This window comes from Podarcis pityusensis (assembly GCF_964106645.2).
Source record: "Podarcis pityusensis genome assembly, chromosome: Z".
Lineage (NCBI taxonomy): Eukaryota > Metazoa > Chordata > Lepidosauria > Squamata > Lacertidae > Podarcis > Podarcis pityusensis.
The window spans coordinates 17249414-17273948 of NC_138044.1; the positions used below are offsets into that span (position 1 = coordinate 17249414).

The window sequence follows — 24535 nt, forward strand, 5'->3', positions numbered from 1 at the left end:
TGCCTCGTCTGAAATAAGCCTCTTAAAAATGTTCCTTCCTTATTGCTGTTTCCTCCTCCTTTCCTCCAGGCTTTCCATCGTTCCAGCCTTCCACTCTTTCTTTCCATTTGTTTTAGCTTCTGTTGTTGTCAAAAATGCTCATAGGTTCTATTTAATGTTAATACCCCTACAAGCCCTCTGCACAGTTGTATTTTTATGTACAGTATATAGGAAGATAAAGCCAGGACTTGTAGCAGAGCAAGGTGGTAGAATTTTAAGGGGGAAGAGTGGGCTGCTTCGGGCTGAAAGTGGAGGATTGCTTGCTCCATGTAAAATCTCTCTGTGGTTACAAAAACCTAAACTTAGCTAGTTGGCTGTTGTTGGGTCAGACCAGGGAAGTGTGGAACTTCAGGCCTGGGTGCTGGGTCCTTTAGACTTGGGTCATAAACATAAGTGCTCTGCTGGATAAGGCCAAAGGCCCATCTAGTTCAAGATCCTATTCCCACAGTGGGAAAGCCCATAAGCAGGACCTGAGCACAAGAGCCCTTTCCCCTTCTGTGGTCTCTAGCAACTGGTATTCAGGAGCATTGTAGCCTCCCAATGGTGGAGGCAGAACAGAGCCATTGCAGCCCATAGCCATTGATAACCTCTTCCTCCTCCCCCTCCTCCAATCCTTTTTTAAAGCTGTGCAAGTGGGGGGGCTGTCACTGCCTCCTAGGAGAGTGAGTTCTGTAGTTAAACTCTACACTGCATGAAGAAGGACTCTTTTCAATCTTTCCTAAATCTTCTAACATTCATCTTCATTGGATGTCAATGAGTTCTCGTGTGATGAGAGAGGGAGAAAAACTATCCACTAGTCTCTCCTCATCCCTTGAGACTCTCTCCGACTCAGAGTAGACCTGTTGAAATCAATGGACCTGAGCAACTCATGCCCATTAATTTAAATGGATCTACTGAAATTCCAGCAGAAATAACACTGGATATAGGCAACCCAATCCCTGAGAATCCTGGGAAATGTAGTTAAGAGTGTTGAGAATTGTCGCTATGAGAGGGGCAAGCAACAGTTTTCAAGGGTCTTTGGGAGCCATTTGCTTTCAATGTGCTTTAAATGTATGGTACGTTATGCAGCCATGATTTACGACAGCTGACCCAGCTGGGGTGCCATGGATCTTGTTCTCTAGCTAACTTTGCTTGGCACTTCCTCCTACATTCGGAGTTGGTGAGAAGGGATATTCAGAGATAAACATAACCCCCAGGGATACAATTTCCTGTCCAGTTCCTTTTTAGCTTTTTTTGAGTTAATTTCAAGGCTGTAATTACAATCTTGGTCTCTCGCTGGTGCTGAACTTGCAGATGATGTTTGCTGGTCAGTGTGAGGCTGATCCCTCCTTTTCATGGGCTATCTGAGGATAATCTTCTCTTCACAGCATCTCTGTTGTTTATCTGTTCCTGGAGGCCATGTGCCTCCTATATGCTTTCGACTCCAGTTAAGTATTGTTCTGAAAACTGCAAGGGGGAAAAAAGACAGAAAAGTGAAAAGGAAAGATCTCCCTCTTCAGCATTCTGCTTCTTGGTTACTTGATTAATCAGATCTGTCAAATATCAGGTATTTTACCTGCTCATTCTGTAGTTTTGTCTTGGGCTTGCTATCGGGTATTTTATTGAATGAGGCCGTAATCCAGTTGTAACTAACACCACTCACTAGAAACTACAGAATGTGAGAGGTGGTATTGTGCTTGGATCCTCCTTGCTGGTTTCCCTTTGGGGAATCTGCTTGGCCATTGTGAGAACAGGATGCTGGACTAGATGAGCCATTGACCTGATCCAGTAGGGCTCATTTTATCTTCTTATGTTCAAAGTGATCTGGCCCATCAGATTCACCCAACAAAGCATCAGCTTCTTGCAAACAAACATTTATAAATAAACAGTGAGCACCCAAAGGTCAGGTTTTCCATGTCCCACACAGGTGTACCTTATATGTGTGGGAGGAAAATATGAATCCCTGTGACCCACATGTGTGAGTTAAATAACAAAATAATTGGCTGGGTGCCTGGGTTCAACACAGGGGGCTTTGCACAGTCTCCAGCAGGAGAGAGCCCCAATAGCAGAGTTTGAACACACAAAATTCAAGCAGCAGTATAATGTGGGAATTTCGGCTGTTGAACCATTTTCATATGTTGTTCAGTTGCATACAGAGTCTCCTTCTATCTACCCCTCTTGGCATGAACAGACTATACACTGTTAAGTAAGTTTAAAATGATTTACTTACAAAATGTTCCAAATGGCAGATTTATGCATTTATCCAAGCAGTAGCAAGGAGAACACAGGCAGAATACCCTTGGATATAAAAGACAGAAATATAGTTTCAAACATGTGCTCTAAGCTAAACACTTGCTTAAGCACATCTTCCTTGATCAGTTACATGGCATACAGAGAGCGAGAGAGCGTGAAAGAGAGAGAGAGCAGAAAGAGAAGGCTTCACTTCCTCTCTCATCTGAGAAAAGGGGCATGGCTAGCTGAGTCTAGGAATATAACTCTGTAGTCTTAACTCCTTCATACACTAACTAGCACTCACACATAGTTATGTTTGACTGCAATTTCCCACAATCTGTCTTTGTTTCACCTTCCTTTCTCTCAGTGTTACAAGCACCCGGGTAGTAAATAACATCTGCTTGCAATTTCTTGCTCCTTTGCTAGAAGGGAGAGGGAGATGCATAGAACCATCATGCACTGATTGTCTGCCTGTGATTAATGACACACCTGTTCAACAGCCCAGCCAGCCCAGAGCATCCATCCAGGGCAGGTAGGTCATTAATCACATTGTGTGGAGGGAGCTGCATTGATTTACTGGAAGCAGAGAAGCTGGCAGCACCTTCATGTTCTTTTGCCTTGGCTCACAGAGTCTGCCTCTGTAACATTTTGGAATCTGGAACTGGTTACTTTAGGGACGCTCTGAATAACAGCCACAGATTTCTGCTCCTTACATCAAAACCACCTCTTTACTCTGTTGCTGAGGAGTGTCTCAAACAGGCTGTGAGTTTTAGAATGTTACTGCTTTGTATCATCATCATCATCATCATCATCATCATGCAACTAAATGGGCAAATTTTGGCCCTGGCAGGTTATTGCAATAACATTGTGACATTCAGAACTGGGTACCCTGAGTTCAAGGGTGTACATAGGGGTTGGCTATGTTGGCCCCTGCCAAGAATGCAGGTCCAAGCCCAGTGGGGATGCAAAAATCACACCTCTCCACTCTTGCAAGGAGTGGCTAGGGGCCTGCCCACCCATACATGCACTCTCCTGACCACTTATCCGCTGCTCTGTAGGGGATGGAGGGAGTGCCAATACAACTCCTTGCCAATGATGCAAGGAAGCCTAGCTTTCCTTTTCCCTCCTCCTCCCTGTTTCCTTTTGTGCTGTACTTTTTAGATTGTAATTCCAAGGTCTGTGGAGAGAGGGGGGACTCTGGGAGTCTTTTTAGCTGAAAAGTGGGGTGAAGAAATGCTTTAAATAAACCAAGCAACCTGCAATTGCCCATGGAAAGTAAGCCTCACCCCTAAGGTTTTTCTGTTAAGCCAGAGACTTGTTTACATGTTACCCTGAGCACAGGGACAGGCTGTCTCTCCACATGTACAAGCATCTACGTGAAAAGTGTGTACACTTGCTGATGTGTACAACTGTTTGTTCCCAGAGGCAGCACTTGTTACACATTTTAACCATATGTGCGCACACACAGATTTCACACTTGCTGAACATCATGTGTGAACACATCTCCTGAAATTCAGAAGCCAAGATCAAGGTGTTACTATTAGTATATGAAGCCCTGAACAACTTCAGGCCAGTTTACCTATTCAGTTGCCTTAACCCATATACACCCATTCGACTGCTTCAATCTGCAGAACTAGCTATTACAGGTGCCATATACAGTGGTACTTCGGTTTACGAACTTAATCTGTTCTGGAAGTCCGTTCTTAAACTGAAACCATTCTTAAACAGAGGCGCGTTTTCCCCAATGAAGCCTCCTGCTGCTAGTGCCCTTCCACCGGTCAGATTCCGTTCTTAGACCAAGGTAAAGTTCTCAAACCAGGACACTATTTCCGGTTTTTCAGAGTTCGTAAACCAAATCGTTCTTAAACGGACTGTTCTTAAACCAAGGTACCACTGTATACCCATTCTTCATTTGAAGGAAAACAATGTTTTAGTGCGGCACACTTTGGAACTCCCTGGCTATTGATATCAGGCAGGTGCCTTTGCTGTACTCTTCTGGTACATGCTTATACATGTCCCTGCTGAGAGGCAGTGACTGGCTGTACTCTTTCTGGTTCCTGCTAAAAACATTCCTGCTTAGACAATCCTACCCAGATCTTTAGAAAGTTGGTGTGAGTTTTGATCTGTTTTTAGTCTATTGCTATTTTAACTTTTTGAATGTCTTGCAGGCACTGTAACCACTACACCAAACTGATCATTATATTTCATAAACTGGCATTGATGATTTTAGTTGTACTATGTTTCGGGGTTCTAATTATTCATTTGGTTTATTCAGTGTTATTTTTCTAGAAAATGATGTGCCGGAACTCAATGGTGCCCATCTGCGTGGTGCCAGAAAGGAGTTCCGGCGAGTTCCGGCTGGAAAAAAGCCCAGGTTTTATTGTTTACTGCTGGTTTTATTCTTCATTGCCTCCATCCAACACACACTTTGCACAGGAGTAAGTCCCACTGAGCTCAGTGGGGCTTACTTCTGAGTAGACACATACAGGATTGCACCCTCTGCTTTGTTGAATATTATTTTACCCTGCAATCTGCTTTGAGTGGGCTATGGCTCTTAAAGGTGGCCTGGAAATATTATAGTAAGAAGTTTCGCGGCTTCCCCATGGGCTTGATGGTATATCAAATTATTTCTGACCGGTGTTTGCTCAGCAGATCAATGTGCAAAATGCTGCATTTAGGTTCCAGAACATGGTTTTGCATCATAAGAACACAAGAACAGCTTGCTAGATGAGACCAGTGATCCATCGAGTCCAGCATGCTGTTCTTACAGTGGCCAACCATATACACCAATGTGGCTCCCCCCCTCCAATCTCTCCCCGAATTCCACTGCAACAGGCCTCCCCCCCCCCCAATGATCAATTTACTGAGTCAACAGAGACAAAACTGGCAGCCTTTGTGGTCTCACTTGCCTGGAAACCTGATTGATTCCTGCCCGTGGTACGGAGGTGATATTGATTTGGCTGGACTCTGATGGCAGGATTAGCTTTTGCCTCATAGACACATCTTCAGGCACAAACATTCTCTAATCCTTTAAACACACACACACACACCCTCATCCAGCAAGCCCGACTGCAGAAAACTGGCTAGCTGTGGTTGGCGGAACAATTGTGGGTTTGTGGGGGGGGGGGGGAGGGAAAGCACCATGACTGTAATGCACAGTGGTGGTGCTGGAGGAGTGCTGAGCCGCTGAAGAGAGGCATCTCAGGGAGACTGCAGAGCTCCTAGCCCATCTGCCTGACAGCTATAAAACTGACTCAAGTTGACTTGGGATAACCGCTAAGCAGCCTCCTCCTTGCTGGAAGCTGAAGGCTCTTGGCTGCCCTTTTGAAGTCTGAGGAGAGGGGTGGGGGAGAAGACGGGAGGAGAGAGAAAGTGTGTGTCTGCAATTTCTGCACCTCCTCCTGCTCTGCTCCCTCTCAGTTTCGCCCCAGTCCTCCACCGACCAGAGCCTGTTGCACCTGGACCCTTGCAGCATCTTTCCCCCCCCCTGCACTTGAAAAAGCAAGCATCTGGCTGTCTGGCTGGCTCTCACATTCTCCAAGGTAGGTTTTTTCTTTTTTTCTTTTAAAAAGAAACTCAAATTTCCTTTTTCTTTTGCTTGTTGGTGTGTGTGTGTTTCATGTTTAATTGCACCCACTTCACAGATTCCAAACACACACACACACACTTTCCTGTTAAATGGCTTTCAGGGGAAAACATCTTTGCATTTTTGGTTGAGACAGAGCTTTTCTTTAGGTGCTGTGTGAGGCAGGAGGCTGTTATATAATACGAGTGTAGCGATCCCAGAATGGGCAGCCACCTTGACTTTTTCCCTTCTGTGTCCTGCTAAGTGCATTTCCTTGGAAAGTCCTCCCTGCCCCCAAATAACCAAAGCCAGAGAGGCATTTTGGAATCACTGTTCTGCTGATGGGGGTTTTCTTATTTAATATATATAGAAGTAGAAACAATAGGCTTTCCCCCCCCCTCCCCTCCTTCTCCAGTCTTTTGGACTGAATGAAGAATAATTATTTGGCTGGCTTTGGACCAGAGGTGGCTTGAAGCTCTAATGGAAACCAAGTGCTCTGGGTAGGTTTCAGCCACCTGTCCCCAGGATGCGCAGTCAATAATTTTGGGGATTTAAATTTAATTGGTATGGATTCTGAGCTTTGGGAAACCAAGTGCAGTGAAGCCCACAAACTCTCCTTTCTTGGACATTTTGAAGCAGAGGTTGGGTGGCCACCTGCCAGGCAATATTTGATTGTGATTCCTGCTTTGCAAGGGGGTTGACTAGATGGCCCTTGGGGGTCCTTCCAACTCTATTATTCTATGAAAATTGACACCGTGAAAGGGTGGATGAAAATATGATACTCTGTTGGGACTCCACTGGACAAAAACCTTGGCCATCTCCATGGCCAAAAGCAGGGCTGGCCTGTAGGTCTAATTAATTAATTTATAATCTGCTTATCACATTTATATCCCACCTTCAAGGGGGCATACATAGTTCTTTCCCCCATTTTATCTTCACAACAATCTTGTGAGGTAGTTTATTGGCTGAGAGAGATGTAGACTGGCCTCCAAGGTCACTCAGTCAGTTTCATGGCTGAGCTAGTCCAACACTCTAGCCACTGCACCACCTATGTAGATGTCTGGTCTGGTAGGGAGAGGGTTGGTTCTGAGCATTGCCAGTTTTTCCTTCTGTGAAATGGGCATTTTGTGAGGCACATGACAGCTTCTTAGATTTCCAGATGTACCCCCCCCCCGAGGCCCAAAAGGGTTAGAGACCCCTGCTGATGTGAAGAACGGGAGTGTGGTTTTTATGAAGGATAGAAAAGGTGGGATAAAATAGATGTTTAGAAAATTAGGCGCTAAAATAACTGAGACACAGGGACCAGCACCAGGGTTGCATCAAAGTAAGTTCTGCCCAGAGTAGAGGCATTGAAATGAATGAAACGAATTCCTGCTGGAGGATGGGTCAGTTGACCAACTGGGATCCCTTCCAAATCTACCATTGTACAATTCTAATATTCTACAATTCTCAGACAGCCATGTTCATTCATTTCATTGCATCTGCTCTGTAAATGACTAATCCATGGCAGCTTCCCTGGGAGGGCATGACATGGGCAGTCAATGGGCCCTGCTTAGAGGAGCTCTGTGCTTTTGGGTGTAATAAGAGCCTGGTGGATCAGGCCAATGACCCACCTAATCCAGCATCCTGCTTGCATAATAGCCCACAATATGCCCCAAATGGGAAGTCTGCAAGCAAGACCTATGTGCAACAGCACTCTCCAGTTATGTTTCCCATTCAGAGATAGACTGCGCCAAGGCATGGAGGTTCTGCCATCACAGTACACCTCCACATGGAGAGCCTGCTGGATTGGATCAATGGCCCGTCTAGTCCAGCATATTTTTCTTACAGTGAATAATGGGGTACTCATTATGGGAAACCCACAAGCAGGACCTGAGTGCAAAAGTCCTCTCCCCTCCTGTGGTTTCCAGCAACTGGCGTTCAGAAGCATTACTGCTTCCGACAGTGGAAGTAGAACATAGCCATTGTGGTTAATGGTCACTAATATCCTTATACAATCATAGAATCATAGAATTGTCAGTTGGAAGGGATCCTGAAAGTCATCTAGTCCAGCCCCCTGCAGTGCAGGAATCCTGGGTGGGCTTGAAACACCTGCCTCCAACAAAGTTCTTTTAAAGCCACCCAAGTTGGTGTCCATTACTGTCTCTTGTGGCAGCAAATTTCATTGTTCAACTAAGTGTTGTGTGAAGAAGTATCTTATCTTCTCTTGTCTGTAATGAATCTTCCAAGATTCATCTTCATTGGGTGGCCCCACAGGGTTCTAAATGTTACAAGAGAGGGAGGCCATTTTCTTTGCCTGCTCTTGTACACTTCTAGCAGATCCCCATACAAAGTAATACATTCACACCATACTTTTAAAGCAGTGTGATATTGCTTTATGCAGTCATAAAGGTAAAGGTAAAGGTACCCCTGCCCGTATGGCCAGTCTTGCCAGACTCTAGGGTTGTGCGCTCATCTCAGTCTAGAGGCCTGGAGCCAGCGCTGTCCGCAGACACTTCCAGGTCACGTGGCCAGCGTGACAAGCTGCATCTGGCGAGCCAGCGCAGCACACGGAACGCCGTTTACCTTCCTGCTGGTAAGCAGTCCCTATTTATCTACTTGCACCCGGGGGTGCTTTCAAACTGCTAGGTTGGCAGGCGCTGGGACCGAGCGACGGGAGCGCACCCCGCCGCGGGGATTCGAACCGCTGACCATGCGATCGGCAAGTCCTAGGCGCTGAGGTTTTACTCACAGCGCCACCCGTGTCCATTTATGCAGTCATGGATTCCCCCAAAGGATCCTGGGAACTGAAGTCTGTTCAGGGTGCTGAAAGTTGTTAGGAGACCCTACAGTTAGGAGAGCTACAGTTCCCTCAGTGGTTTACACATTCCATCTTCCCAGGGATCTCTGGGAATTATAGTTTGGGGGCAGGCGGGAATAGGGGTATACTAACAACCTTCAGAACCCTTAACAAACCAAGATACTTTCAGGGAAGCCATGGCTGTTTAAAGCAGCATGCTACTGCTTCAAATGTAGGGTGAGGATTTGGATGTTGGAAGATTCAGGGCAGATGAAATAAAGTCTGTCCTCACACAGCACATATTTAAACTGTGGAACTCCCTCCTACAAGAGGCAGTGATGGCCACCAATGTACAGTCATACCCTGGGTTACGAATGCTGCGTGTTGCGTGCTTTCGGGTTGCGGACCACGCCGAACCCGGAAGTACTGGAATGGGTTACTTCTGGGTTGCGGCACTCGCGCATACGCAGAAGTGCAAAATGACATCACACACATGCGCAGAAGCGCTAAATCGTATCACGTGCGTGTGCAGACACGGCACTTCAGGCTGCGAACGCTGCAGGTTGCAAACGTGCCTCCCACACGGATCATGTTCACAACCGGAGGTATGACTAGATGGTTTTAAAAGAGGATTAGACAAATTCATGGAGAAGGAGGAGGCTACAGCCATTAATGCTTTCGAATACCAGTTGCTGGAAACCACAGGATGGGAGAGTGACGCTTATCTTCAAGGTTGGGCACCTTTATGAGGCATCACCTTCTGTTCACCCGGTGAGGGACATGGAGTTGTGGGGTTTTCCCAGGCCAGCACAAACCCCAAAATTGGCTTCGCACCAACCCAGGAAATGGATTACAACCTGCCTGCCAATTGGCCAACCGCAGGCAGGCTGACCAAAGGCTCTACCCCTGGAGCAGATTAGACTGGAGCCAGCAGGCTTCACTCTGGTCCACAGTTTGGGAATTTAAACCCATCCAGCCTCCACCTCCTTGTCCAGTTCCTAGTTGGATCTCCCATCGCTTCTCCTTTTTCTTTGGCTCTTGGGCTCTGCATGACCTTGCTAGGGACTATTGTTGGTCACCATATTCGGGGCCAGGCAGGAATTTGTCAGACTGATTCAGGGCCAGGCAGACTAACTGGATCTGTCCTTAGGTTTTGCCTGCCTCATAGCAATTGTCACAACTTTGGTGGTTAAGGCATTGAGTAAACCTGAGTCTTCATTGGAGGGGAGGTTGTAGCCTCTGCCTGCCTCTCCAATTTTCAGGGGTATCTTGTTAAATGAATCTGAGAGGAGTTGCTTTTGTCCTGAAGCTCAGGCGGGAGCTAGGGCCATAGCACTCCTCAAGGTGACCACCCCTGTGTCGTAGGAGTTGACCTCTTCAGCTAGGGGTGACCCCTACGGGTATACCCCAAGAGGCAGGCGGGCTGACAGTTCAAATAGTTATACCCAATGCCTTGCCAAAAGTTGTGGGCTGATTTGACCCAAAATAATGTGTGCTTTCTTGGGAGGCGGATATGAGTGCCAGGGGCGCCTGGTTCATACAATGTTCGAATCTTGCTTATAGGTTTCTCACTGGGGCATCTGTTTGACCACTATGAGAACAGAATGCTGGACTAAACGGGTCATTGACCTGATCCACCAGTCTCTTCTTATGTTCTTTTTTTATTTTTTAAATCTTGGAGTCATGGAGTTTGCCCATTTGCTACAGACAAGCTGGCTGTCCTCCCTGCTGCTCCCCAATGGGTGTAGGATGGTGGCAGCAGCCTCTGGCTGCCAGAATGGTATTATGGCCTTTCTTGCTTTGGAGGCTCTGAAGCCGCCTTCTTTGAGAGCCTCCAGAAGAGTTTGAACACCTAAGGACAATCATCTCCCCATTGCTGAGCCTCACGGATGCCTGTTCTGAGCTAGTTCTTCCCCACAGTCTCTTGTTCCAGTCCTCCAAAATCTCATTGCCTGGCTGGAACAGGACACCAAGCGACTCAGACACAGTCTGAACATCCGTGCAGCTTTAATATAATCATCCAGCTTGGGAAAATCCAGCACCTCCACTCCTGGCAGGCGGAGAGGCGGGGATGAGTAGGAAATTTGCGCTCTCCAGGCAGCCAAAAAAAGTGGGGAGTTGGGGGAAGAAGCCAGCACTACTCTGAAAGGCTGAGTTTTCTTAGAAAGGGGAATCCTCTGTGTCTCTTCTGTAAGACGGAGGAGGAGGAGCCCAAAGAGGGAAGGGTAAGTGGTGGGCAAATCTGTCAATTTCACTTTATTTAATACCCAACATTTCTTCCAAGGTGCTCATGGAGGTGGTACATAGCCCTCCCTCTCCCCATTTTATCCTCACAACAACCCTGTGAAGTAAGTTAGGCTGAAAGGCAATCACTGACCCCCCCCAGGTCACACCCAGTGAGCTTCATGGCCCAGTGGGGGCATTTGAATTCTGGTTTCCCAGGTCCTAGTCCGACACTCTGACCACTACAATCCACTGCATTGGCTCTTCCTCTCAATTTATCACTTTTCCAATCTTAAGTTCAGTCAATCTCCAGATTTGTTTGCTATTTTTAAAAAAAGTTCTCATGAAAAGTTACCAGCACCTTAGTACATATTTTCCCTAATAGACACATATTTGTATATAGTTTTCTCTCATCTACACATTTACACAATGCAGTTTCTCCCAATGTTTTCACTAATACATGCATTTTTAATGCACACTTTTGCTTTAATATATGCATTTTGGGACATATTATTCGGCTAGAGAACTACACTGCAAGACAATTTTGAAGGATGGCTGCATGTTTTGGAAAGCACTGATTTGGTAGGGTTGTCTTTAAATGCAAATTGAGTCGACTTTTTCCTCCATCCCTGGTCTGGAAGCACCCATTTTTCCACATTTCCATCCAGTGAGAGGGCAGTGATTCCTGACCTCATTCTGAATTGGCTCTGTGATGACACCCTGTCAGAGGAGTCAGGTAAAGGTAAAGGGACCCCTGACCATTAGGTCCAGTCGTGACCGACTCTGGGGTTGCGGGGCTCATCTCACTTTATTGGCCGAGGGAGCCGGCGTACAGCTTCCGGGTCATGTGGCCAGAGGAGTCAGATTTCCACCCAAATCCCTCAACAGAACTACACTTTTTAATGAGGGGGACCTTGGGGTTTCCTAGTCAAAGCTTTTCTCAGAGCAAGGGGAGAAATTCATTGCAAATTTCGCACCACTGAAACTCCATGCTTGGACGAAGCAGAGGTGCCTTAATAGAATGCCCCCCTCACCTGGAATACAAGCAGAATGGCAGTTCCAAGAGGGCAGCTTGTGTAGGGGTCCCCCACACCACATTGTGATGGGGCAATTATTTATTTGACAACATTTATACGCCACTTGATTGTAAACCTCTAAGCAGTTTACAAAAATAATATTAAAATTATCAGTAAAAATGGTTAAAAACCTTTTTAGATAATACAAATCAACGGGGGGAGAGAGAGAGAGAATAAAACATGTCAACATCTATGTGCCTAAACAAAAATGTTTAAAGCAGGCACCGAAAAGAATACAGCGAAGGTGCCTGCCTGGCGTCAACAGGCAAGGAGTTCTGAAGTGCATGTGTGCCACACTGAAAGATCAATTTCTCACAATTGTGGGAATGAGTATCATGTGGCACCTCTAACAGTGTCAGTTCTGCAGAACGATGAGCACCTATGGAGCAAGATGGTCCTGCAGTGATGACCAAATTCCTCAGTGCTTGTTTCCTGCCAGATTTTTCATTCCTTCATTTCATAAAATTTATATACTTCTTTTTTGTTATTTTTAAAAAATACACATGAAAGCAGCTTAAACCTGCTTCATAGAAACATAGAATTATAGAGTTAGAAGGGGACCCAAAAGACCATCTAATCCAATTCTGAAAAAATTCAACCTTTGCTTCTTGCTTTCTTAGGATGAAGAGAATCAAGGGGACCTGGGAGTGCAGCTTTATTGGTGACTGCACTCACCTGAAAGGGGCTCTTGCATTCGCACTCTTCATAGGGAACGTTGCCCTGGTGATATCACAAGTGAGAATTTTCTTCATTCACAAATGTATTAAAAATATCCATATACCACCAGGTATGCTAGCACCTCCAGGTGCTGCCCAGTGACAATGTGTAAAATGCAATACAAGCAGTGGTCTAGTGGTTTGGGGGTTACCGGGGGGGGGGGGTGTGTGTCAAAGACCTGTTACTATTTCTGCAACAGCATCCCAGAAGGCTCCCTGCCTCCAGGATCCTTGAGCAGACCAATCAGCATGAAAGGGGAGGTTTGTTTAGCCACTGGGAAGAAGCCTTCTTGCCCTTTGCACTAATTGGATCCAGTCAGAGTGAAAGGAGTTGAGTCAGCCCTGAGAATGGGCTCCTGGGGCCCCTCTGGATAAGGTACATGGGAGGAACACCAAAGAGTTTGCTCTGTAAGCTGAAAAGCTAAGCATTTAGGAACATTGAAAAGACAACGGAAGGAACGCTTCCGTGTCAAGAGAATGGGGTACAAGTTCTGTTACGTACAATGGCACTTCAATGAAAACACAGCTTAAGTCACTCTGAAAGAAGATTTTGGAGCACTCCAAATGATTTGTCCACATACATGCACAGAAAAATAGCAGATTTAGCTGAAAGGAAACACATAGAGATCTGCATTGATCATTGTAATGCATCCCTAATTATTATTGTTGTATAATTATAAAGTTGTTGTATAATCTTAGAAGGGGGCCTGGCTATGACTCTCATGAAGGAACCCTGCACTTCTGAATTTGCCACTACAGTACACTACTGAATGCAAGTACAGAATATGCAATACAATTTAAAACCGGACACAAATGAAGCAGTCAAGATGTACTGAAAAATGACAGTGGCAGGCATGAAGAATCAGTGTGTGTCAAAAGGGTGATACCTCAGTGGAAGAGCCCCTGCTCTGCATGCAGAAGGTTCCAGGTTCGGTCCTCAATGGCACCCTTGCTACGCCATGGTGAAACCCTATTCTGAAACCTTGGAAAGACACTGTCAGTGAGTGCAAGCAGTACTTTGACAGATAAACCAAGGGTTTTACTCATTAGGCAGATTCCTATGTCCCTACCTATATCTGCTGTCAGATGCAGAATTATGAGGACTAGAATCTTACTTTATGTTTAGCTGAAGGAGCAACTACTGAGTGGCAGAGTCCCTGCTTTGCATGCAGGAGGTCCCAGCTTCAGCCTCCAGTGGCATCTCTAGGTAGGATGAATGTCTCCTATCTGAAATCCTAGAGAACCTCTGCCAGTCCATGTCAAAGATACTGAGCAGGATGTGCCAGTGGTCTGACATGGCTGCTCTGCACAAGTATGTGCTAAATATGAGCAACCCATAAACGGGGGCTCCTGTCTTCAGTGGGGGAAAGAAATGGAGATGCAGCTGCCAGACGGGCATGAAACCTCAAATGAACTGAAGTAGGACAGAAATGGGGAAAGAATTGGTTTCAGCAGCTGAACCATGTTTGTTGAAGTATCCCTTTAACCAATCAACTCATCTCGCCTCTAATTTATCTTCTTTGCCCCTAAATGGCAAACAGGAGAACCTTCAGGCGTCCAACAGCCTTGAGGAAGGCAGCGACATCACTGCCCACTGGTGGGGCGAGTGGACCAAGTGGACGGCTTGCACCCGGACGTGTGGGGGAGGAGTCAAATCCCAAGAGAGGCACTGCTTGCGGCAGAGGTAAACCCCTTGCTCCAATGAACTCATCTCACCCCCCCCATCCTCTGAACAATAAAACTTTCCCATTGGTTCCGAAGGGAGCATCTCAGGCAGCCTCCCTCGAATCAGGTGCCCTTAAGGTTGAACCAGGGCTGATGGGAGCTGTAATCCATAGCCATCTGGATAGGGCTTCCTGGTGATTTGTTGCAGGAAGGTTAACATTTTCAGCCAAAGGATCACTGTCCCCTTGAAGGGAACCTTCAGAAAGGTGGGCATGGCCAGGACAAAAGCAGGCAGGTTAGTGGCTGTGATTCTTACCATTGTGTAGCCAGATAAATTCCAGCTGCACACAGCACAGAAGTTCCTTTTATATGCAGACGTATCTTTCCATCCCCCATCCAGGTAAGAAAGAGGCATTATCCCAGTTCAAAAACACTATTCCAACCAGGCAAATGCACTGAAGGAGGCAGCGAAGCAGGGGTATCAAGAGAGGTTGTGTGTGTAGCCTTGGGAGAATTTTAAGGGCCACATAAGAGGTGACATGGGACATGGGTGGTGCTGTGGGTTAAACCACAGAGCCTAGGACTTGCCGATCAGAAGGTCGGCGGTTTGAATCCCCACAATGGGGTGAGCTCCTGTTGCTTGGTCCCTGCTCCTGCCCACCTAGCAGTTTGAAAGCACATCAAAGTGCAAGTAGATAAATAGGTACCGCTCTGGCGGGAAGGTAAACGGTGTTTCTGTGTGCTGCTCTGGTTCGCCAGAAGTGGCTTAGTCATGCTGGCCACATGACCCGGAAGCTGTACGCCGGCTCCTTCGGCCAGTAAAGTGAGATGAGCGCCACAACCCCAGAGTTGGTCACGACTGGACCTGATGGTCAGGGGTCCCTTTACCTTTATTTTTGCTGATATTTGTAAGCCATTCTGGGGCCCTTTCTTTTGGGTGATAATGATGCGTTTCATTTTTCACTTGACTTGATCCTGTTTCCTTTTCTTTCTGTGTTTAGAAAGAAGTCCATGACGGGGCTCGCTAATAAAACATGCACTGGGACATCAAAAAGATACCAGCTATGCAAAGTGCAAGTAAGAGGAGCATTTTCATGCTTTTTTAAAATTATTACTGAGATGCAGCTTTCAGTCTTAACTAGCAAGGTACAGATTCCATGCAGCTGTAGAAAATATGAACCAGCTACCACCACTATTTCAACTCAGACCACCTTCACACCATACATTAAAAGTGCTATGATGCCACTTTAAACAGCCATGGCTTCCCCCAAATAATCCTGTTAACGTGTTGAGAGTTGCTTGCAAACCCCCATTCCTCTCCCAGAGCTACAGTTTCCAGAGTTCCAGAGTGTGAAGAAGAATTGGTTGTTAAGCCACTCTGGAAATTGTAGCTCTGTTCTCAGGATTCTTCAAAGCCTTAATAATATGGTGTGGATATCATCATCATCATCCTCGATTAGTAGAAATAGGAACCTTCCTAATGCCAGTTGTTGGAAACCACAGGAGGGAAGAGGGCTCTTGTGCTCAGATCCTGTTTGCTGGTTTCCCACAGGCATCTATCTGGCCTCTGTGAAAAGAGGTTGCTGGACTAGAGGAGCCCTGGCCTGATCCAGCAGGCTGTTCTGGTGTTCTTTTATTAGCCTGTAACAGTCCCAGGATCTTCCTGATTCCCTTGCACATTTGGGTTTTGACAGCCCACCATCAGTTCACCCACAAGGGCGGGAAAAGCCTCTGGAATGTAGAAGCAGATTCTCCTTCTCCTCCACCTCTTCCTCATCTGGACTTGTCTCTTCCTTTTCCAGCAGTGTCCCCCGAATGGCAGGAGCTTCCGGGAGCAGCAGTGCACATCCTTCAACTCCCACATGTACAACGGGCGGACGTATCAATGGAAGCCATTGTATCCTGGTAAACAAGGAGGCCTTTTGTCCAGGCGCTTTTGATAAGGCAAAGCTTACTCTCACCCCACCTCATCCAAAAAAGACAGAAAGACAGGCACACACACAGACAGACAGAGAGAGAGAGGATTTGAAATGAATGGAGTTCTCTTCTGTTCTAGGAAGGAGGCTCCAACCAGATTTTATCAGAGGAGCAAAGCTCCCCACCCACATCTTTCCCTGGGCTCAAAGGCAGTTGCAACAGCTGCTTTGAAATGACAAGAAGGGATCAGGGGAAGCATTGTGATGAACTAGGACTGGGTCAAATATCCACTAGTTTCTAATGCATATGCAGAAATGACCCTATCTGACAGCCAGTCATGAACTTGCTTATGGGTTGCTGTTGTTGTTATTTAAATTGATTAGTTGCTTTCTCTCTTTTAGTGACTTACAACAAACAAACAAACCCCCGTAGATACATTAAAACATCCCACCCACTCTAAAAGGCCCTAGATAGTTAAGAGCTAAAGGCTTGGTTTAAAAGGAATGTTTTTGTCTGAAGATATATATAATGATGGCATTAGGCAAGCCTCCTGGAGAGAGCATTGCACAAGCAGGGAGCCACCACTGAAAAGGCCTTGTTCACGTGTTGCCACTATCTGGGCTTCCTGTGGAGGCAGACACATGAAGAAGAGCCTCAGATTATGATCAGAGGTTAGAACGCCACTTCAAGGTAGATCAAATACTTTTCCATATTTTGAGACGCCACCTCAGTGTGTGAAAAGTGCACTCAAAAATTTGTGTTATTTACAGATGTGATGCATCCATAATGTGTACTTTATGGGGAAGCACACTGGAAAATACCTATTTGGAGGAAATTTGTTCCATAATGCGTATAATAATGTGCATAACAAGCACATTTTAATTTTAAAGGCAGAAGTTTCACGGGTTCCCTCCCCCCCAAACAAATCTACACAAAACAGGGTAGGGCAGGCTTTCAACTGAGTAACAATGAAAATGAAATGGGATGTCCTAGCCACCATGGAGACTATGCTCTTCCTTCACAGTCAGAGGCAGTAATGTTTCTGAATGCCAGTTGCTGGAAACCGAAAGAGGGGAGAGTGTTCTTCTGCTCAGATCCTACTTGCTGGTTTCCCATTGAGGTATCTGGTCTGCCACTGTGAGAACAGGATGATGGACTAGATGAGCCCCCTTTGGTGTGATCCAGCTGCAGAGCTCTTCCTATGTCCTGATGTTATGCTATACTTTCTACCCCACAATGATGGATATTTTGCTGGTGACATTTAATAAGCAACTGCGTGGATTTGTGTGTGAGCGTGTGTGCGTGTTTGGTCAGTGTGTGCAATATCATTTGTCCTCCTATCTCCAGATGACTATGTCCACATCTCCAGCAAGCCCTGTGATCTCCACTGCACAACCATCGATGGTCAAAGGCAGCTCATGGTCCTGGCTCGGGACGGGACGTCCTGTAAATACTCCGATTTCCGTGGGGTTTGCGTTTCTGGAAAATGTGAGGTTGTTAAACATTATAGCAACCATATTGTCAGCCCAGGGGGTGGGGGAGATGGGACAAGAAGAGGGGGACACACAAATGACCCTGTTGTGGGGAGCCCAGAATCTGGGAGATGGGTGCTGACCAGTGGGGAACTGCATGGCCATTGTGGGGTGAAGTTGCATTAGAGGCTGCTGGAATTTGTAGTTCTGCAGAGTATTCCCTCGCGTCAACTTCCACTCTCAGCATCTGTAAAGATCCCAGGGGAGAAAACCTCCAGGATAGGCTTCTTCCAGCAACATTAGTGAGGAAGTGATGGGTGGGCAAGATCTCTATTGCACCACATGTCCAAGAATTGAAATAGCAGCCAGCAACCCCTCCTTCTTACCTGTTGGCCAAGGTGACATTGAATATCATTTGATGTGGGGCTTGGGGCACAGGAGGGTGTCTTGGACCAGGAGCAGAGAGAGAGGATCTGAGCCAGGAGGACTGGAAGCACAGCCAGCTAGTGAGGATCTCTTTGATCCGTGTGTGTGGCAATGATGGCCCCCAACTTGGATGGCTTTGAAAGAGGGTTGGGGAAATTCATGGAGGAGGAGAATGCTACCAGTGACTACTAGCCATGATGGCCATGCTCTGGTCAGAGGCAGTATTGCTCCTGAATGCCAGTTGGGCTTCATCATTCTACATTGGATTACTTTGGCCTGATCCAACAGGCTTTCTTATGTCATGGTGGAGAAGGCTACCCATAGCTACTACCTCCTGTGCTTCAAGGCAACAAGGGTTCTGAATACCACTTGTTGGAAACTGTAATGGGGAGAGGGCTCTTGTGCTTACGTCCTGCTTGCAGGCATCCCATTGGGGCACTGGTTGGCCACTGTGAGAAGAAGATCTGGACTAGATGGGCCACTGGCCTGATCCAGCAGGGATCTTCTTATGTTCTTATGTGTGGAAACAATGTGTGTGTGTGTGTGTGTGTGTGTGTGTGTGCATTGAATGTGGGTGAGACTGTGCGGGGTGGTGGTGGTGAGCATATAAGTGTATGTGAATGAGTGTGAATAGGGAAGTGGGATGTTTTAAAAATCCAACCAGTTTTTTGGGGGGGTGGGGTGGGGAGGAGAAACATTAAATAAAAATATTTTTGCTCCCTGCCAGGGATGGGGCTGGTCTCACCTTTGGGAGTCAACTCTGCAATGGTGGGCAGGGTTTGGGTTTGGGGTGATGTCACAGTTAAGGCCCCATCTTGCATTCCCACCAGCCAGAGTACTTTTCATGGTGGGAGATGCGGTGGGGCTTCTGAAGACAATTTCAGCCTGCAGGCTGCTTCATACAGGAGGAGGCTGATCTTTCAGATATCCTGGCCCTGAGTCATTTAGGGCTTTGTAGGTAAGCATCAGCACTCTGAACTGGACCCAGAAGCCAGAGCAGTTTGCTTGTGATTTATTGAACAATCTTCCATTCCTCCTTTTTAAAGAGAAGCTGAGAAGGCCCTAGCTCAGTGATAGAGCACCTGCTTTGCATGCAGAAGGTCCCAGGTTCAATCCCCAGTGGCATCTCTAGGATAGAACCCCTACATGAAACCCCGGAAAGCTGCTGCTGGTCAGTGTAGACAATGCTGAGCTAGATGGATCAATGCTCTTCAGTAGGAAGCAGCTTCCTTTGTTCCCAGGAAGGGCTGTAACTCAGGCAAAAAGCCCTCCCCTCGGTCACCACCAATTGTACTCAGGTCAGCATAATGTTGTGAAATAGGTTGCAGGGAATGCCATCAGCAACTGGTTGGCCAGTGTGAGAAGAGGATGTGGACCAGATAGGCCTTTGGTCTGATCCAGCAGGGCTCTTCTTAACTGATAGCTGAAAATGGAACCTCCAGGCCCAGAGGCAGCTGATTGGATTCACAGGTGGGGAGAGCTGTTGTTGTTCTCAGGTCCTGTTTACAGGATTCCCATTGGTTTGGCCATTCTGAGAACCGGATGTTGGACTAGATGGGCCTCCTCTGGCCTGATCCAGCAGCCAGACTTTTCTTGACTTAGTGTTGCCTTGGCTGTTTGCATCCCATCACAGCCTTCTTCCACAGGTCTGTTTAGAAGGCTCTAACACCCCAACATTTTTAGTTTGTTCAGCCTGATTCTGATGCGGATCTGTGACTATGTGATATTTACAGGGGCTTCGTAACATGAAGGGGTAGAACAGAGGGCTCTCCATCACACACAATGTCGCTGGCCCTGAGATTACTACTGCCAAACACACAGAGACACAGCCCAAAGTGTCAGCATGATATTTGAATTGCAGTGACTGTGCCCCTCTACCTGACCATTGACACTCTATTTTACACTGTTTCCAGCCTATTGGATGTGACGGGATCCTGTTCTCAACTCACACGTTGGACAAATGTGGTGTTTGTCAAGGAAATGGGAGCAGCTGCACTCATGTCTCCGGGAGTTACAGAAAGGGAAATTCACATCTTGGTAAGGCTGGAGGGGTATTTTGTTCTTATGGGGTAAGCCTTGCCAATCCTTGAGCAAGATGCAATCGTGGGCAGGTGAATTTGTGCATGATCAGGGATGTGGGGAGTCTGGGCTTCCTTGCATCTGGACTGCGGCAAATTTGCCGCCGCCTCCCTCCACAACTCCCCCGCCCCTTTTCAAAGGACCAACATTGAATCAATTAAAAAAAAGGATCCTTCAGTCATTTGCGAATTTGCTCCTGTATGTGAAGAGTTACAGTGGTACCTCGCAAGACGAATGCCTCGCAAGACGGAAAACTCGCAAAACGAAAGGGTTTTTGGTTTTTTGAGTTGCTTCGCAAGACGATTTTCCCTATGGGCTTGCTTCGCAAGACGGAAACGTCTTGCAAGTTTGTTTCCTTTTTCTTAAAACCGTTAATACAGTTGCGACTTGACTTCGAGGAGCAACTCATAGCACGCGGTGTGGTAGCCTTTTTTGAGGTTTTTGAAGACTTTGGTGATTTTTGAAGCTTTTCCAAAACTTTTCCGACACCGTGCTTCGCAAGACGAAAAAAACCGCAAGACGAAAAAACTCGCGGAACGAATTAATTTCGTCTTGCGAGGCACCACTGTATTCCCAGCCTAGGACTGTTAACTCTTGCAAAGTTTGCTTTTCATACATGGCTGCAGTTTTCCACAGGCTATTCTCTGGTCACACACATCCCCGCCGGAGCAAGAGACATCCAGATCGTTGAACGGAAGAAATCTGCTGATGTTCTGGGTGTGTATGGTGCCAGGGGCAGGAACAAAGCTGAATGTTTATAATTTTATATTTCTGCGAAAACGAAACTGTTTGTCAAGTAGCTTATTAGCCAAATCGGTATGTGAAATTCAGTCTCTTCCTGGCCTCTTTGGGTTCAACCTTCCTCCCCCCTCTTGATTGCCTGTCTGTCCCCCTAGCTTCCAAAACATATTTGCCTGTGTGGTCTTTATCTGCCAACAGTTAAATGCCCTTCTGATTCTGAGACCCCACGTTACATTTTGCTTCGCCAACCCAACTTTCCCCTTCCCTCACAGCACTGGCACTGCATGTCAGCCCTTTGCCAACTACATTGAGATGTTGGGATGTTTATGAAGACCCCGGGTTCAGCAAAAAAAGTTTCCACCAGAGGCTTGCAAATGTTAATGATAAGAAAGTTACTTCTTCAAGCTGACAATCTGAAACACATGACACAAAAGAAAAAGACTTTGGGAGGGAGGAGGGTGTAAAGTAAAGTCATACTTGCTTAGCACGTAGCAGAGATTGAGGTGTCTTTAAGATGACTTGTTCTAAGGCATGGGTGGGAATTCTTTGCCTCTGCTGACTTCTGCAGCTGTTGCGGATGAAGCTGGCTACTACTTCTTCAATGGGAACTACAGAGTGGACAGCCCCAAAAACTTCAACATCGCAGGGACTGTTTTCAAGTACAGGAGACCAATGGACATTTATGAAACTGGCATTGAATACATTGTGGCCCAAGGGCCAACCAATCAAGATTTGAACATCATGGTAAGTGTGAGGGGGGGGGGGGCTTTTTCTTTGTACCTAGAGATAGGTGGTCAATTTAGGAACAAGCAAAAACAAGTCTGGAAGGGCTGGAAAAATCTAGGGGTTAGAATCTGGGGAAGTGCCACAGCTCAGTGATAGAACACCGGCTTGGCATGCAGAAGGTCCCAAGTTCATTCCCCACGAGTATCTCCAGTTAGGGTTGGGAGTGACCCCTGTCTGAAACTGTGGGGAGCCTCAATCAAGACAGCACTTGACAATACCTAGCTATCTGGACCCAATGGTCTGACTCAGTATAAGTCAGAGAACATACCCACTGAAATTAGTAGAGATGACTAACTTAGGTCCATTAATTTCAAAGGGTCTAGCCTGAGATTGAGTGAGAACCTGAGTGTGATAGCCTGAGAACTTAGATGGATACAAGATTGAGTTTCTCATTTTTCCAGTCATGCGTTCAGATCATCCTATTTCTATATCAGTTTGCATTTTCCCCAGTCGGTGCAAAATCCCTAGGCATTTTCATGAATGTTTCTCCTAAACTTATTTTTAATGTAATTTTGCTTGATATTTTTTCAAGCCATTTCCTCTAAAAAATGCATGTTTGCTATTCCTCCCCACTTCCAGGTCTGGAACCAAAACGGTAAAAACCCATCTATAACCTATGAATATACCCTTCTGAGGAAGCCGCATTCAAAAAATGTCCAGCCCATTTATTACACCTTCTCCGAGTCGGACAGTGGAGAAAGCAGAGAGATTGATGCAGAAGAGCCTCTGGGTTTTGTTCAGCACAATGCAAGTTTCTTTGGAACCCTCTCCAAAGAGAAGATCCATCTGGAGAATCAGGTGTTTGGAAGGAAGGACACCATTGAAGACCTAGACTTGAGCAAAATCCAAGAGACGAATGAAGTCTATGAAAGAACAGAGAGCAATGACTGCGACCCAACTCTGAAGGGCAAACAAGCCAAAGGTGAGGTGAACCTCAGGTCTTCACACCAGCTGTAGTTCATTCATTGCTAGGGCAGTGACTGTTCATGATGCAAACTCTTGGCCTACAGATTAATATGCTTCCTTCACTATTTTAGCTAGAGTTCTAAAACAACAACATACATCTCAAAAATTTGTACAAGCTGGATGGAATTGACTTCAGAAATTCTCCTGTAATGCTGAACATTCGCCACCTGGTAGACACTGAATATTTCATTATTCATTCACTGTTCATGAAGTACTTAATATAGCTATATTTGACATAAAAAGATGCTCAACTTCAATATTTGACTTCATCACTGACATGCAATAGTATCTGGGGTCTGACAGGGAGGGCTTATAAGATTTCAAATTTGATATCTGGCAAAAGCAAGGACACAGTCAAATGAGAGCCATTGTGGAGTAGTGGTTAGAGGCCTGGAAGACTAGGGTTCGAATCCCTACTCAGCCATGAAGCTCACTGGGTGACCTTGGACCAGTCACTCAATCTCAGACTATCCTACCTCATGGGGGTTTTGTGCAAATCAAATGAGGACGGGGAGAACCATGGATGCCACCTTGAGCTTCTTGGAAGAAAAGGAGGGATGTAAATGAAATAAATAAATAAATAAATTCAAACTGCTCCAAATTTGAAATTTCCCATACCAAATCTGGCCAAACTTTGAAAAACAAATCTATAAATTTACAAATCTCTTGATTTCATTTTCCTTCTCTTCCCCAGATTCAAATGCAACCCAATCCAATTACATGGTGGATGGAATTGGGAGAGATTTTGACTCCAGGCTTGCATCCAAAGAATTCCTTTCTGAAAATGCTATCACCCATAAACTTTTGGAAAAGACACCAGACTCAAAAGAATCAGTCCAGAACAAGACGGCAAACAGCATCTTTTCCCCAAGGGACCCAGTTAACTCTGTTGGTTCTCACATGGACAGCCTTTATGTTGATTATGATGACGGTGATGATATGATCGCTTATGCCGTCAACAGCAGCTTCCTGGAGCTGAGCAGTGACAAAACCATCAACACATCTTCAGAGACTCAGTTTCCAAATGCCACCATCTTGGTCACTAGTCCTCAAGGGAACAGAACCCACAAAACAAGGTAAGAGGCCTTGAGGTGTTCTTTTGCAACTGAGATTTGATCTACTATATTTCAACCACTGGAGACATTGGGTTGTATCCAATGTTAATCCTACTCAGAGTAGAACCCATTGGAAATCGCTGCATGTGACCAACTTAGGCACATTAATGCCAATAGGTCTACTCTGAGTACAACTTTGCTGGATCAAAACACATTGCCCTTCCTTTAAACAGGCGTGTTGGTTCTGATTGTGGCTACTTGGTGTCAAAGGAAGATCCTCTACCCATGCTGAGCGGTACACTGCATTGATAGTTGGATCGACCAAAATGGCTTTATTGTTAAGTTTAGACTTAAGCAAGGAGAAACAGTCTAGACTAGGTTTACATGGGCATGTTTTTCTGTGTTATTTTTGACATCCTCCCGGTTCTTACGTCAGTGGGGAGAGGAGAAATTCACATTTTGATGGGACTGCCCCAAATCCATAGTTTCCAAAACAATCGACCAGCTGAACCTCAGCTCTCCTTCAAAATTCTCCCATCTCCAAACTTTGCCACACAGTTTTTCAACCAACCAACCAACACAAACTCAAAAATGCTACATTGAGGGAGGGAGTTTGCTTAAAAAATGTGTATACTCATGAAAATAGCATTTAATATGTGAGGGGAAATTCCGTACAAAGCAATAAAAGCACAGATTGATGGAGAAATTTGGCAAGCTAAACTTACAGTTGGAAAAACAGGAATCCAAACTGATGGACTCTGCTCATCCCCACTGATACGGTTAACTAGCCAAACCATTTTAAAATATCTCCCTCCCCCA

The 24535-nt window shown here is 46.0% G+C and overlaps 2 protein-coding genes and 1 long non-coding RNA gene across 6 annotated transcripts in view; 2 read left to right on the forward strand and 1 right to left on the reverse strand.

Moving 5' to 3' along the window:
• PRRX2 (paired related homeobox 2) overlaps positions 1-24535 on the forward strand; it is a 192640-nt gene that overhangs the window by 126569 nt on the left and 41536 nt on the right. The gene's annotated exons all lie outside the window — the stretch shown is intronic.
• The window catches only part of LOC308468088, a 28179-nt gene continuing 3650 nt past the window's right edge, over positions 7-24535 (reverse strand). Inside the window, exons 2-3 of the long non-coding RNA XR_013981461.1 lie at positions 2249-2316; positions 7-1485 (exon numbers count right to left, since the gene is read on the reverse strand). This is a non-coding gene — a long non-coding RNA (uncharacterized lncRNA). The remainder of the gene's footprint in view (positions 1486-2248; positions 2317-24535) is intronic.
• The window catches only part of ADAMTSL2 (ADAMTS like 2), a 39555-nt gene continuing 20461 nt past the window's right edge, over positions 5442-24535 (forward strand). The window contains exons 1-11 of one of the 4 annotated variants that reach the window (XM_080989761.1): positions 5442-5792; positions 12514-12628; positions 14151-14293; positions 15276-15351; positions 16077-16179; positions 17539-17684; positions 20003-20126; positions 20805-20885; positions 21478-21653; positions 22275-22617; positions 23356-23737. In XM_080989761.1, the coding sequence (XP_080845887.1) occupies positions 12515-12628; positions 14151-14293; positions 15276-15351; positions 16077-16179; positions 17539-17684; positions 20003-20126; positions 20805-20885; positions 21478-21653; positions 22275-22617; positions 23356-23737 (1688 nt within the window). In that variant the 5' untranslated portion in view covers positions 5442-5792; position 12514. Of the gene's footprint in view, positions 5793-12513; positions 12629-14150; positions 14294-15275; positions 15352-16076; positions 16180-17538; positions 17685-20002; positions 20127-20804; positions 20886-21477; positions 21654-22274; positions 22618-23355; positions 23738-24535 lie in introns of those variants that run through there. The other 3 variants (XM_080989762.1, XM_080989763.1, XM_080989764.1) reach the window with 3 other exon arrangements.